The 13,849-nt window shown below is 41.6% G+C and overlaps 1 protein-coding gene across 2 annotated transcripts in view; it reads left to right on the top strand.

The window, feature by feature from the left end:
* LOC132987128 (inactive dipeptidyl peptidase 10-like) overlaps positions 1 to 12,527 on the top strand; it is a 194,248-nt gene extending 181,721 nt beyond the window's left edge. For both annotated transcript variants that reach the window (XM_061053983.1, XM_061053984.1), the window contains exons 17-26: positions 1,104 to 1,148; positions 2,206 to 2,304; positions 2,393 to 2,462; positions 2,956 to 3,150; positions 5,161 to 5,215; positions 5,735 to 5,834; positions 6,289 to 6,347; positions 8,064 to 8,136; positions 8,437 to 8,510; positions 10,724 to 12,527. In XM_061053983.1, the coding sequence (XP_060909966.1) occupies positions 1,104 to 1,148; positions 2,206 to 2,304; positions 2,393 to 2,462; positions 2,956 to 3,150; positions 5,161 to 5,215; positions 5,735 to 5,834; positions 6,289 to 6,347; positions 8,064 to 8,136; positions 8,437 to 8,510; positions 10,724 to 10,861 (908 nt within the window). In that variant the 3' untranslated portion in view covers positions 10,862 to 12,527. The remainder of the gene's footprint in view (positions 1 to 1,103; positions 1,149 to 2,205; positions 2,305 to 2,392; positions 2,463 to 2,955; positions 3,151 to 5,160; positions 5,216 to 5,734; positions 5,835 to 6,288; positions 6,348 to 8,063; positions 8,137 to 8,436; positions 8,511 to 10,723) is intronic.
* The last annotated feature ends 1,322 nt before the right edge of the window (positions 12,528 to 13,849 follow it).

The raw sequence follows: 13,849 nt of genomic DNA, 5'->3' as shown, positions 1-13,849 counted from the left end.
GCAAAGTTCGGCACTTATCAATTTGGACGTGAGCGGAGGGTACGCTCAAATCTCACACCAGGTCTCAGTTCGTGTACGCACGTTTTCAACTCAGTGTGGACTTGCAGTGCAGCGAATCTGTCTGTGTCGGAGAATAATTAGATCATACTATAACAGTGCTTGTTAAGACGGATAGAGTTTCACAGATTTACTGTTAGATAAGATATCTCAAATGTATTTTGTATTACGCTTTACCTCAAACGATCTCTGTAGGCTATATTGCTTTTTAAATAATGTTGAGCAGCGCGAGCTGTCAGGTGATTTCTTTAGTTGTGTGTTTTATTTGATGAATTTTTGTTTCTCCGCTGGAGTTTTTAGTATTTTAATTTAATATTTTTTTATTTTTAAAACCATCGCTGTTGAGATTTCCATGCAGGCGCATTTCTTCTGAAGCTCGCTAATCCTACATTTCAGGCTGCCAAACAACACAATGTTATTCCTCTTTACTTTTCTCTGTTATGGTGTCACTCAGGTCATTTCTCGTTTCTCTTCTTTGCCGTATTAAGTATCTCCATGCCGTAAACTCTGGGGGCGAGGACAGCTGAGCCGTGAATAAATAGGGGCGTGGTATTTAAATGACGATCGTTTCCAGCCGCAACACCCGGTCATGCGTACGCTGTGATCAGCCAGATACGCACGTTTCATAGGTCCCACGTGGACCCTGTCGTAGGATGATTTCTACACCCAAATCTGCGCTGGTTTCTACACCAGATTGATAGGTGAGGGCCAATGAAACCATTTCTCTGTGTGACACATGCCGATGTAGTGAGGAAATGAAAGGTCGAAGCTAATACATTCCACGAGGAATGTGGTTGAGGTGTGAGTGTTTGGAGAAAAAATGCAGCCGCAGCTCAGCTACTAAGTAAAGCTGCCTATTACTGTAAGTCATTTCAACGAGAGCTGACCTTTAATGAATAATGACACAGGTGAGGTAGAGAAGGTGTCTTCTGTGGAGCTGCTTTATGGACACAATAACAGAGTTTCTTTGTTGTTTCTTCTGCATCTTTATAAAACAAACCTTTTAAAAGAAATGTTCACTCACATACATGTTTCCCTTCCTGTAGGTCCCGGAGCACCGACTGTAATTTTACACAGCCTGAATAACTCCAGTAAGTACTCAACATGATGAAATGTAGATTTGTGTGAATGACGTGTTTGTGATGATCATCGCCGCATTTGCAAATTTACAACAATTCCTCCAATCAGTAAGTCCACAGAGTTCAAACCTTTCTCCAACTCTTTTACACCACACAGGGACCCAAACTGATGGCAGACATGACATCATGAACAAAGAAGCTGTTTGCTTTGTTTTGTGTTGATTCTGGTCAACAGGGGGCATACAAATCTACATCAATTCCCTGTTTTCATTCTCACACATGCCTGCAGTGCACACATGCTTCTTCTTAGTATCCATGCTCGTATGTCTTTCGTTGTTTTTTTTTTTGTTGTTTTTTTTTCAAAAAGTTAACAGCTGTGCCGCAGAGAAGCAAGCAATTTGCCCGGGGTTATTTGGATAGGACCTCCATCCACAGCTGGGAACTCAAGGCCCCTGGCGGTTTCATAATGAGACGTCTATTGATTCTGGGTTTTCCATTAGAAATGCTGGATGAATTCCATTTCATTTAGCTGCTTCTCAAATAGCTTGAATGGAAAAAATGGCCAAAGCAGAGAGTCATTGTTTATTACATGTGGAGAAGAATAGCAGGGCTTCTGTTTTCCAGGCAAGAATGAATGTTCAGACTGCTGTGTTTAGAAAATGGTACCTTAGGACTGTATTTAGAAAGAAATACAGAAAAGGTTTATTTCATTCTCAGATCAGTAAATCTATCCTGCTTTTGTAAGGTATTTGATAAATGTATTTTTTTTTCATCAAACATAATTTACCATGGCCTTTTATTTCCTTCAACAATCTTGAAAACCAGAAACGTCTCCTTTATATTTGCAACAGTTAAACCCCAAAGACCTAAAACCCAGGAATGTATTCAGTTTCTTAACTCCACAAAGTCAGAAGCGATAGTCGAGACTCAGATATGATCCATCTTTTCTACGCTTTCAATCTTGTCTCATTTCTTTAATGGGATCATTTGTATGCACTGATAATTGGATTATTGGCAGAAATTGCTGTCACTCTTTCATCCCTTAAACATATTCTCCTCCGCCGTACAGATTACTACATCCTTCAGAACAACTCTTTACTGAAGGCGGCCCTGAAGTACAAACGGATCCAGCTGGCTGACTTCAGAACGGTTCCCATGGAGCACTTTGGTGAGGAGAAAGTTTTCATTATATTTCATGTAAATTACAGCTCCATGTGTGATACAGCTGTTTTTATTCTGTTCGTTTTATTTGACAGATTTACCTTTGAAGATCTCCTACCCTCCAGACTTCTCTGAATCCCGTCACTATGGACTTCTGTTGGTGCTGTACGTACAGTTTGAAATAACACATCAGCATTTTTAGATTTTGTTAACAGTGCATGCTGCTGATTTTTTTCTTCTTCTGGTATTAAAAGTTCCTGCAACCTGTCTTCAGCTAAGGGTACACTACTTCCTGTTTGGATGCAAACCTGCTTTTATTTTGAAAGAAAATAAAAACTTGTAGACTGAAGGTAACAATATTCATTTAATCACGGAAAAAGGGAAATTGAAAAGATACAAAATAGATAAAAAAATAAATGAAATCAGCGAAAGAGGATGGTAATAAAGCTTATCTACGGTGTGCCTAAAGGGACAAAATAGCATACAATCAATGCAATAAAAAAAAAATGGCAGTGTACTGGAAGATGCAGAGAAGGACTTGTTTGAAACACTTTAGTTGTGTGATTGTTTACAATGAGTCGGCAGAAAACACTTTTGTTCTCCCTCGCTGCTGAAAACACCTCTGATAGTTTCACATCTTCTTTCTTTTTCTGTTCAGTGACAGCGCCCCCGGTGGTCAGGCTGTGAGTGACCGTTTCTCTATCAGCTGGGACGCGGTGTTGGTCAGCTCGGACAACATCATCGTGGCTCGTCTGGACGGACGGGGCAGCGGCTTCCAGGGTCAGAGGATCCTGCACGAGGTCCACCAGAGACTGGGAACTGTTGATGTCCAGGACCAGATCGCTGCAGTAGAGTAGGTTTTCAGATTTACTTTATTTGACCGTAAACCATTTTAAACTTTCAGTAGAAAGTAAACGGCGTCCTTTTTAAAAGTCGTGCATTTCCAGTGATTAAGAGCTTTATAACCTTCCTCTCCTGAACCTTTCTGACATGTGCACTAATGAGCCTCATTAAAGTTTAGAACAACTTTTTCTTCCCACGAGAAAGATTAAAGTACAAAATCCTTCCCTTTGGTTCCTGCTCTGAAAAATTATAATAAAGTTCCTCATCATGTACCAAAAAGTCTGACTATTAAAGAGAGCTCATGAGTTTGAATTTGGACAGAGAGGTGAGGCTTCTGCCTCCAAAATATGAATTCATCAACAAAAATAATCTCATGTTAACGTCCATTTAGTTTCTTCTCTGGAGCTTTGAGTTCTGTGAGCTGTCTTTAACTATTCTGCTCTCCAAAAGCTTACATCTTTACTTACATTATTTAGGAGATACAAACTGAATTGACTTTTTTAAAAATATTTTATGAGGTTGCGCCCCATGTACGGAGGCTAATAGTCCTCCAAGCAGGACAGCCCAGGTTTAAGTTTGACCCATGTCATTCCCCACTCTCTCTCTCTCTCTCTCTCTCTCTCGCTCTCTCCCCGATACCTTCTCTGTCCACTGTCCTATCGAAAAGAGCGCTGTTGGCCTTTGTCCTGTATTCAAGTTTACATGCTGAGAAAGAATGTGTCATGTGGATCAAAGGAGTCAGCACTTAAACTTTGATTGTCCTGTTAACATGGTCAAGACTGAACTTTGATCCTGGTGTTTTTGACTGACTGTTCAGAGTAGAGTTAGTCGGGATGGATGTTATCTGAGGTAATAAGAGTTTTACGGCGTATCGGTTGCCGCTGCTGCTTTCTCCCACTTTCTGATTGAAAAGTTTCTCTGCTTTTCTTCTTATTCCTTGGAGGTGCAAACACAGTCTGCTTCCATGCGTCTCGTCAGTGTGGAGCCAGATTCTCCTTATTACATGTTTCCTGTGCTCTGAAGTCTGCAGGAAGGAAAATTAGTTTCCACATTCCAGTTTCATATTTATTTTCATTTCCAGGCGAATTTCATTTCAGTCTTTTGTTTAATTGCTAAATTGCTCATTTCTACTAGAGAGATTGCAGATATCAAACAAAAAACATTACAATAACACTGTCTGATTTAATACAAAGATTTTGGTGAAATGTGATTTTTTTACTGAAGCATTCAGGTTGACCCTTTGTGTGTGATCGGCTCGCCTTCAAAAAGCATGTGACACATAATCATTCAAGTGAACGTGTAAGAGCTGCTCTGTCAGTCATTCGAGAAATGTTTTGGATTTTTCTTTTGTCAAAGACTTTCTTCACTCGTTATTTGGCTCTTTGAGGTTTTCTTGAGTCGAAGTTAGAGCCAGCTGGGTTTGTTCTCTTCTGCCTCACTAAACTACACCTGCTGGTTTACCTGCTCTAATTCTCCAATATAACTGAATCAATCAAATATCACTGTACCACCACGACAGTCTTGGGTGTCAGTTTCATTCAACCAAATGAATTCACTTTTTCTCTTCCTCACCAGTAGGCCTACTACTTCTGGATAAAAGATTAAAGGAGATCTATGATGCTATTGTTGTAAAGTTGGACGTCCATACTAAACCTCGGCAGAGTTTTTTTAAATACAAGATACTCAGTAGTTGGTGTAATCCCTGGACGGGGTTTCCTGCTGCTCTGAACGAGGAATCACGAGAACTTTGGGAGACTTGGCCAGAACCTGACACTAGGTTCTGCTGACGGATTAGAGCAAAGCATGCAGCCAAGTTGTTGAACATGCCTGCATTTGAGGACACACTGAAGTTGAATGTAAAGTAAACAAAGCTGTGATACTGTATGAAAAAAAAGGTCAACCAGAAATGTTTCCGTTTTCAGCTAACGATTGGTTGTGTTCAACCTAAGGTCTATTTTCTGTTGATGTATGAATGTGTTTGAACCCAGGGTTTATAATAAATGAGTTCTTATGTTTCCAGATACATGATGAAATTTCCATATATCGATCGGACAAGGATAGCAGTATTTGGAAAGGTAAGTCCAAAGTGTCTCTTTACATCATTAGATTTCAAAGGAATTCAATCTGTAGGCCTTATTCTGTCTAAAGGTAGCAGGACACTGCAGCATGTACAGTACAATCCTTGTGTTTGTGTGCATGCAAGGTTTAATTAAAAAATACTTGTGCTCTTCAAAGTCACCAGACTCCATGTAGGAGTTCAGTCATTTGATCTTGTGGGGCAGGGCAGGTGTTGTTCATAACTTTGGTTTTAAAATGTATCATTCTGATCCAACACAACGTTTATGTCTCAAACAATTGCATTTGAAAAAGGTCAATTTTCATGGAGATCCTTTCTGTAATGTTAGCAGACACATCCTAGATTACCATCTGACCGATGGTGAGTCCCTAAAACAAGAGCTTTCAGTGGACGTATTTTCATCCTGGCTTAAGCAAACTACATGATGGATTCTAAAATAGGTCCCACCTTGAAAATAGCAGAATTACCCTTTTCACCACTGAAGGTGCATGACTGTTTTCCCTCCCTTTTTCTTCAGGGTTACGGAGCGTACTTAACCTTAATGATGCTCCGGTCTACCGACAGCCTCTTCAAATGTGCCTGTGCAATGTCACCAGTGACAGACTGGAAACTCTATGGTGAGTTCAGAAACCCCCCCCCCCCCCCCCCCACCCCCCACCCCCGTAAATCCTGCATCGTGTTTGTACTGCACACTTCAGACTAAGACTATCCTCTTCACACCCGCCATCTGGCAAGCCGAGTAAGAGTTCAACATTCAAGCATCAGAAATTGTATCCCATGTTTGCTGAGCGACGGAGAGTGGAACTAAAGATGGGATTTTGTTGTGCTTTTCGCCTCTCGTCCGTAAAGAATCTGTTTACATCTGACAGAAAAGTGAGAGGAATCAACACTGTATCTATAAAGCAGAGTAGAGAGCATCCTTTACAGATTTAAGAGGGCCGTGCTCAGCGAGAAAACATGTAATTTGAGCTCAGGATGACAGGAACTTCTCTTAGTTCGAGTACTTAGCTGCAGCTGAAGCACTGTCTGTGGGCCGCTCTGTTAAAAATGTATCTCTTCTCATTTGCACAGCATCGGCGTTCTCGGAGAGATACCTCGGCATGCCATTACGGGATGACAGCAGATATCAGGTGTGTGTTTACTTCCTCCCCTCACTTGTTTGCCGTTGATCTTTGAAAGCTGCAACATCACCGACACACCTTCAGTTAAGCTCCCGCAGCCGCCAAACGCTGCTATCAAAGCCAGAGGTAGCGATGCTGTGCCTTTTGTTGCGTCTTCTCATGCTCTGTAGGGTTTTGTCACTCTTCTCTCTTTGGTAACTGTGTGCACCCGTGTGTCAGATAACACAGGAGGGCTTGTTATATATACACATATATATGTAAAAGATGCTGCTGTAAAAGAGAAAGGCTTACTTGACTCTCTCTCAGGCCTCCCGTGCAGACATGATGGGAAACTATCAGAGGTGTTTTCAGCAGTGAGGGAGAACAAAAGTTTTTTCTGCCGACACATCGTAAACAATCACACAACTAAAGTGTTTCAAACAAGTCATTCTCTGCTTCTTCCAGTTCTATGTACCTTTGTATTTCTGTTTGCAGACTTGATTGTACATCTTTTTCCACAACAACAGTGATATTTTAGACAAGACCCTGAACTAACTGGGAGATACATGAAAACTCTAATTGTATTTAATGACTCTCAGGGATTTGATTTATCTGCATTTGTTGGGATTTCTGGATTTTCCAACCTGAAAACATGACCTATATGAGTCATGCAAACAAAAAACAAAAAACCGAGATAAGAGGGTCAATAGTGGAGATGCGCTGTACAAGTAAGTAGAATGAGGAGAAGCCTGTCGAGCTAGGTCAGGCAGACAACTCGAGCTGCACTGATTTCATAATTCGTCATTATCCATAATCACCAGACAACACCTCCTTCAAATTGGCCGTCTATTTAAGCTGCAAGATTTCCGGTCTCTCCCTCTGTTCTTTCCAGCTCTGACCTGCATCAGTAACGATTCTTGCCTAAGCCCCTCCACCACCCCAGCATTCCACCTGTAGGCTCTGACTGGGGGGGGGGGTTTAAGATATCATCCCATCACTCCTCCGATATCTGCACATAAATTAAATCTGTGAGGAGTGATGAGGTCGGAGCCTAGACGGCAAACACAGACTATGCTCTGCTGCGATAAATATTTTAAATGATACAAACGTGAGTTGTCTGAGGTTTGGAGATAATGTTAGGCTGAAGTATGTGAAGATATTTTTTCCATTTCCACACCTCCATGAGGATGTTTGTTTGGGTTCAGCTCGGGCTCATCAATAGGAGAGTTAATGATGTAATTATGGGGGAAAGAGGTTACTCCAAATAAAAAGACTAATAAGGACAGTAGAGTAAATCATCATCATATAATGATCAAGAACAAATCTTAAAGTGGTGCTCTATAATTCACCTGAAGTCAGGAATTGAAGAGCAAGGCTCAACATTTCCTGGGGCAGGACTTCCAGACTTCCTGCTTATCACCTCTCTTCTAAACTATAGGCTTAAGTTCATGGCACCGAATATGTTCTCGCATTTATTGAACCGTTGTTGCCTTACATAAAGATGTAGTTTTACTTAAACGTAACTTGACTGCTTTATACATCTGCATTTGAAACATGTATGTACGTTTTCCTGCCTCTTTTTGTCTTTTATGTCTTGCCTGTGTCTGAGCGTGTCTTTCTGTGTGGATGTAAAAAGGATGAAATGTAATTTCCAACTGTCTTTCATTGAAAATACGTCCACACCTTAATGTTAGTTAGCATATTTATCAACCTATTATCTCCCCACTATTTCTGATTTCCTCTCAGTTTTCCAGCGCGCTGCAGAACACTCAGGCTCTGAGGGAACAGACACTGATGCTGGTGCACGGCACAGCTGATGGTGAGAGAAAATAAATTACTGTAGAATGAAAACGCTGTATCGCTGGCGCATCACCGCTAAGCATAAAAAAGAGCATGAAATCCTGTGAGGTAATGAGGCAAACGGTTTTTAATCAAAAGATAAAAGGCAAAGTAGGTTATCTAAATGGATGCTGGGATTTCCAGAGGACAACATTCGCTGCTGAATCATGCATGTAGAATTTGTAGCGGTAATGCCATCCTGCCTCAATCTGATTATCTGTTTTAGTCAGTTAGAGTTCAGGCTGAATCTTGCTGACTTGTTTCCTTTCTTTGTTTCCAGCCAACATCCACTTTCAGCACACTGCTGAGCTCGTCAAGAACCTCGTGAAAGTCGGAGCAAACTATTCCATGCAGGTTTGTACCACAGACAACAACAAGATGGAAGATATATTATTAAATAGAGATTAGAAGTCTTATTTTTTATAGTCTACTACACTTACAAATTAAAAATACAAATGATAATTTGTTTTAGAAGAGTCAAAATGTACTGAACAGTAAAACAAGCTGATGAGTTCAGAGCAAGCGAAGACGTCGGGTGTCGTAAAATGAAGCCAATGTGGAAGTGCAAAATCCTGCAGTTCATCGAGTGTCCACTTGAGGCTGGCTGCAGAAGAACAGGAAGTCACATGCACACCACATTCTAAAAAAGCTCATGTCTCGATCAGCACACACTGTAAGGGTGTGTGTGTGTGTTGGGGGGGGCGGGGGGGGGGGTTGGACAACTCATCAGTTTTGATTTGATGAAGGATAAGAGTTATTCACAATAAGGCGTGTAGCTGACCTGATTGACAGGCGGGCTCAATGTAACATTTTGTCTAGAGGCTTAAAACCCGCCTCAGCTCCAGCTCTCAGCATGTCGTTAGGTTGAGACAGGATTTCCAGTATGGCGACCGCCATCGATGGGACTCCAAAGCCCCCTGCAGGAACAGACGGGCGACGTCACTCAGGCTTCATCCATTTGTAGTTACAGTCTCTGGTTCAGTCAAATCTACACAACAGATTGTGCGAGCACCGCTGCTGGGGTGTCACATGGGTTGGATTCATATAACAGATCAAGAAAACAGAAATCATCACCACAGACAATCACAGGGAGGTTATTTTAATATGCTTTTCTATAAGCTGTAATAATGACAGATTTATTGTTATTGTAAAGCAGTCTTTAAATATAATGTCTACAAAGTATGCGCTAAACATGAAACAACAATACAACAGGGATTAAAGACTACTATAGTATCGATGGGTAATAATGAGATAGACAGAATCAACTGGACACTATTCAAGTTTAAAGGGAGCATCTCCTCATGAGGATGGAGCCACAACAAACCCCCTGTCCAATTATAACCGTGTGAGGAGGATATATATCATGGGCCTGAGGGTTGTCAGCAAATTGGAATTGACTGCATCCAAAGCAACTCGCTGCACATCATTCAACTGTCTCCAAAACATTAATTACATTGCCTCCCTCGCCCCAAACTTGGATTTAGCAACGCTGCAATTATTTCGGACACCAATAACAGCTTGCTCCATTGAAAACAAGGAGCAGCAAATCAGTAATAACATGTTAATAAAAAACAACACAAAGTCAACATGTTTAAGGCAGCAGAGAGGTAGAGTTACACTGAAGAGATCATGGCTGGACACTCAAGAACAAGGAGCATCGTTTCAAACCAGAAGACTTAGACTTATTTGGTTTCCTCAAGGCAACTTCAATTTAACTATATCTACATGGCGCCTTTCATTCAAACACACAGCCTAAAGTGCTTCATGTAGCAGAATACAAACTACACAAGGGGAGATCAGAACAGACGGAGATAACAGTATATATTTTTGCTAGTCTAAAGAAGAGTAAAATGATTTTCAAGAAATCAAACAATGAATCAGAGTAACTAAGGTCATGTTGACACTGAAAACAGAATTACTTTTGGTTTGCATTTTCTAAAAAGTTCAGACTCTTGATAACAACAACGGCGCACAAGGATCCATAAAAACGACTAAAACGCTGCAGTAACATTCAAGGCCAGTGGTTGGCAGTGTGACGTTGTAATCAAACAACACGCACATGGCGTGTAGGTGGATTTAGGATTCGTTGCATGTAAGTAACGTGTCACCGCTGATCATGGCGGTGGCGCAGTAAATCTACACGTTGCTGGAGAAGCATTGTTGAATCTAATAGCGTGAACAGCACAATCAGAACTTGTGAGTCCGCCATTGTTGTTGTAGTCAACCATGAGCGTACTACACATGTGCGAAAAGCCTCCATTTTCAGAGGAACTGCATGTTTCCAGTTTATATGGATGACAAAGACAATGGTGTTCTTAAAAGTTTGCATTTTTCAGGCACCCAAAATGCTGTAAACGAACAGGCAGAACGCAACAAAACATTCCAGTTTCCGTTTGAAATGGTTGTTGTTTAAACAAGGCTTAAAAAAAGATAACGATCAGGGACAATGTAAATGATAACTTGGCTCAAGTAGTGTAAGTCCTGTGGCTGTTAAGATTACTTTAGTTGACCTTGTATGTCTACAAACCTCCATCCACCTCATCATTTTCTTTCCTTTCTCTCAACAGATCTATCCAGACGAGGGCCATTTCCTGTCCCAGCAGAGCCGCCTGCACCTCTACTCCACGCTGACCAGCTTCTACAGGGATTGTCTGAAGGAGGAGTTATTACCGCTGCCCGACGAAGAAGAGGAGGAGGAGGAGTAGGCGGGAGACTTGGAGGGTCAGACCTTTGGCACAGCTTGAAAAGTTTCGCTGAAATCCGTCAAGGCCTTTAGTGTTTGGACCAAGTGTTTAGCCGGACATTGACACTGGGTTAGAGCTGCTAATGCTCTCCAAGTGTGTGTGCCTGTGTGTGTGTGTGTGTGTGTGTGTGTGTATGTATGAGCGTGTGACTGTGTATAAATGTGAGATAACTGACGGACACGACAGAGAGACTTGCCGGGACTGGAGCTGGGAGCTGCCCTCTAGCATAAAGTCATTTCAGTTTTGGGACGCTCCATTTCTCAGCAGAGCGTGTGGAGGACTGCCTCCATCTTCTCTCTGCAGACTTCTTCAAGTTGTCGTCATCAACACTTTTACCAAGTGCATGGTTCTTTTTCCCCCCCCCTCTCGGCTTCACTCATTTTGCCATGTTAGTCTCCTTTGGGAGGAAAAGAACACAGACGTACACGTTTGCTCTCACCTCTCCTTTGGTGGTTGTATCGTCGCACAAGGAGAATCTGCAAAAAAAAAGTCTAGTCACCGAGTTCACCACAACCGATCCTGAATAAGTGCTATCCTGCTGAAACCTCCCCGCCATTACCCACCCTAAATGAAAACTGTCTTTTTAGAGGTCACACTTTATTGTACAGGGGTCTTGTGTAGACATGTACAATGCCTTATGAGGTGCAACATACTGTAATATTACCTGCTGGCAGTGGTAGTCATCCATTAGCGGTGTCATGCTAACCTTTGTCAACTCAGGTTGTCGAGACACAACATTGCAGTCAGTTAAGTATCTGAAACACTACGTCAGCTGTCTGCTTAGCGGTTAAGTTATGAATTCTCTGTGGAGGTAAAGAATCTGATGCAACGTTTCGTAGTTTCCTTAAAAACGAAGAGAAATCTCAAATAACGGTGTGAGACGATCTTTCAGTGCATCTCCACCTCCATTCATGAAGAGAAGAGACGTGTTCCTTATTTCTGGATATTCTCTTGTTTCATGAAAGGAGTATGTACATGCAGTGGATGTTTAAAGGGATAGTTCAGATTTTCTAAAGTGGGGTTGTATGAGAAACTTGTAAAAAGACAGTATATAACCGACAGTAGATGGTCAGCACGGCCCTGTTTAGAAAAGTCCACTGTAGCACCATTATCGGAAGCTTTGCCATTTACCGCTATGGACGAGGTGTTGATCTCGTCAATGCAGTGTAGCAAATCAAAGAAACCACACCACACAATTTCAATATCAGTCTGAGTGTTAACTATATAATTGATATTTCCAGATCGTCACCATTGCCTTCGGGCAGCCCTTTCCTTTGACTCTCAAGGCCCTAACACACCAAGCAGACGGCAAAAATAACTATTGGCGACAAATGCTGACTGTGGGGTTGCCTCATGTCGCCTTTGTCTTGGCCAAAAAGTTGCACTAGAACACACCGCAAAGACTGCAGCCGACGGCCAACCACCACGTATGCTCTGTGCATGTGTGAGAGGAAATAACTCTCCATGCCAGCATGCAGCGGTAGTCCGTTGTTATGATACGAGAAGACCATTTTCACACAGCTGTCGCTCACCACTCATATTATAGGTAGCCTACTTATCGAGAATAATGTCTGATAAAAAGTTGAAAATGGCCCTGGCGTTGTCAGCCCTTGGTCTTTTAGTGGAAAAAGAATGGCTAATGGGTGAAAGTATGGATACTACAGCAGCATGCTCAAGGGGCTTTCCTGAACCTGTGTCAAGAGCTGGAGATAAATGAAACCTGCAAACAGCCAACCAGAGAGATTCCTCTCACCGACCGAGCTGACGCAGACCGAAGTCGATTCAAGTCTACTCATCTTCTCTTAGTTATATACTATGTGTTAACAAGTACATCATAAAAACCCGCTTAAAATAAGATCTGAACTTTCCTTTCGATGGATGGGTATACTGAGATCTACAGCTTCACAGTGTCAGTAAGGTGTTTGCATGTCTACAGGGAATGTGTCAAGTGTTGCCACATTTTGTACAGTACAATACAGCAGAGTGTGTACATAAATATATTTTTGAGATGTCACATCTCATAGATAGTTTAGTCTATGGGGATGGATTGATTTGACCTGGATGTCTTGTACTTGATTTGATTGTTTTTCCTTTCAGCTGTTGATTTTCTTAGGATGGATTTTGTAATGCTTGTTCTTGTTCCTTTTTGCTGTTTTAAAGGGAAAGGGGCAGGGTTGAGGTTTTGGGGTTATTGTGATTGTCCTCTAGTGATGATTATAAATAATTAAAAAAAGTATGAAAAACCAATAAGTGAATAAGTGATGCTGATTTACAGAGCAGACATTACAGCAGAAGACAAATCATACACATTTTGTTTGCAGGGTGGTTTGTTTTGCAGACGATGAATGATCCAATTATCCGAAGGCTTTGATGTAATGCTTAATTTGTTTTGTCGCCACAGGCGTCACATTAAAGAGTCGAGGTCTGCTGTCATGGCCTGAGGACACCGAAATTAGAGATTCAGCCAAAAAGATCTGTCCATTTAGAGCATGCAGTTACCTGCAGGGCTGACAGATGAAGCCAATGAAAGAGTGCCAAAAACGGCAGTTCCTTGAGTGGCAACTTGAGGCTGGCTCCAAATGAGAGCCAAGTCCCATTGAACAACATGAGGAAATAGCATGATGACAACAACAACTGAAAATGCTTGGTAATGCTCTAAAGGTAACGTGTTGTACAAGTCTTGTGAAAAGCCTAAAGAGCCAGTGCAATGCAGAGGTGCAGCTTTAATCTGCAGAGGTCATTTTAAAAGGTGCAGCCTTGCTTTGAAGGCAGCATCATTGTTGATTAAATGGTTAATTCAGTTTTTATTTTCCCAACTTCTGACAGTACGATTAGTGTTTATGATAAGTACAAAGCTATATTTGCTAGCTTTTTAGTTTAGCCTAGCAAAAAGACTGGGGACGGAGTAAACAGCCAACCCATTTATGTCTGTATTTAACAAGCCGTGCA

This window comes from Labrus mixtus, chromosome 13 (genome assembly GCF_963584025.1).
Source record: "Labrus mixtus chromosome 13, fLabMix1.1, whole genome shotgun sequence".
NCBI lineage: Eukaryota > Metazoa > Chordata > Actinopteri > Labriformes > Labridae > Labrus > Labrus mixtus.
Note: the sequence above shows the minus strand (reverse complement) of the source record. Positions and strands in the feature narration are given on the sequence as shown.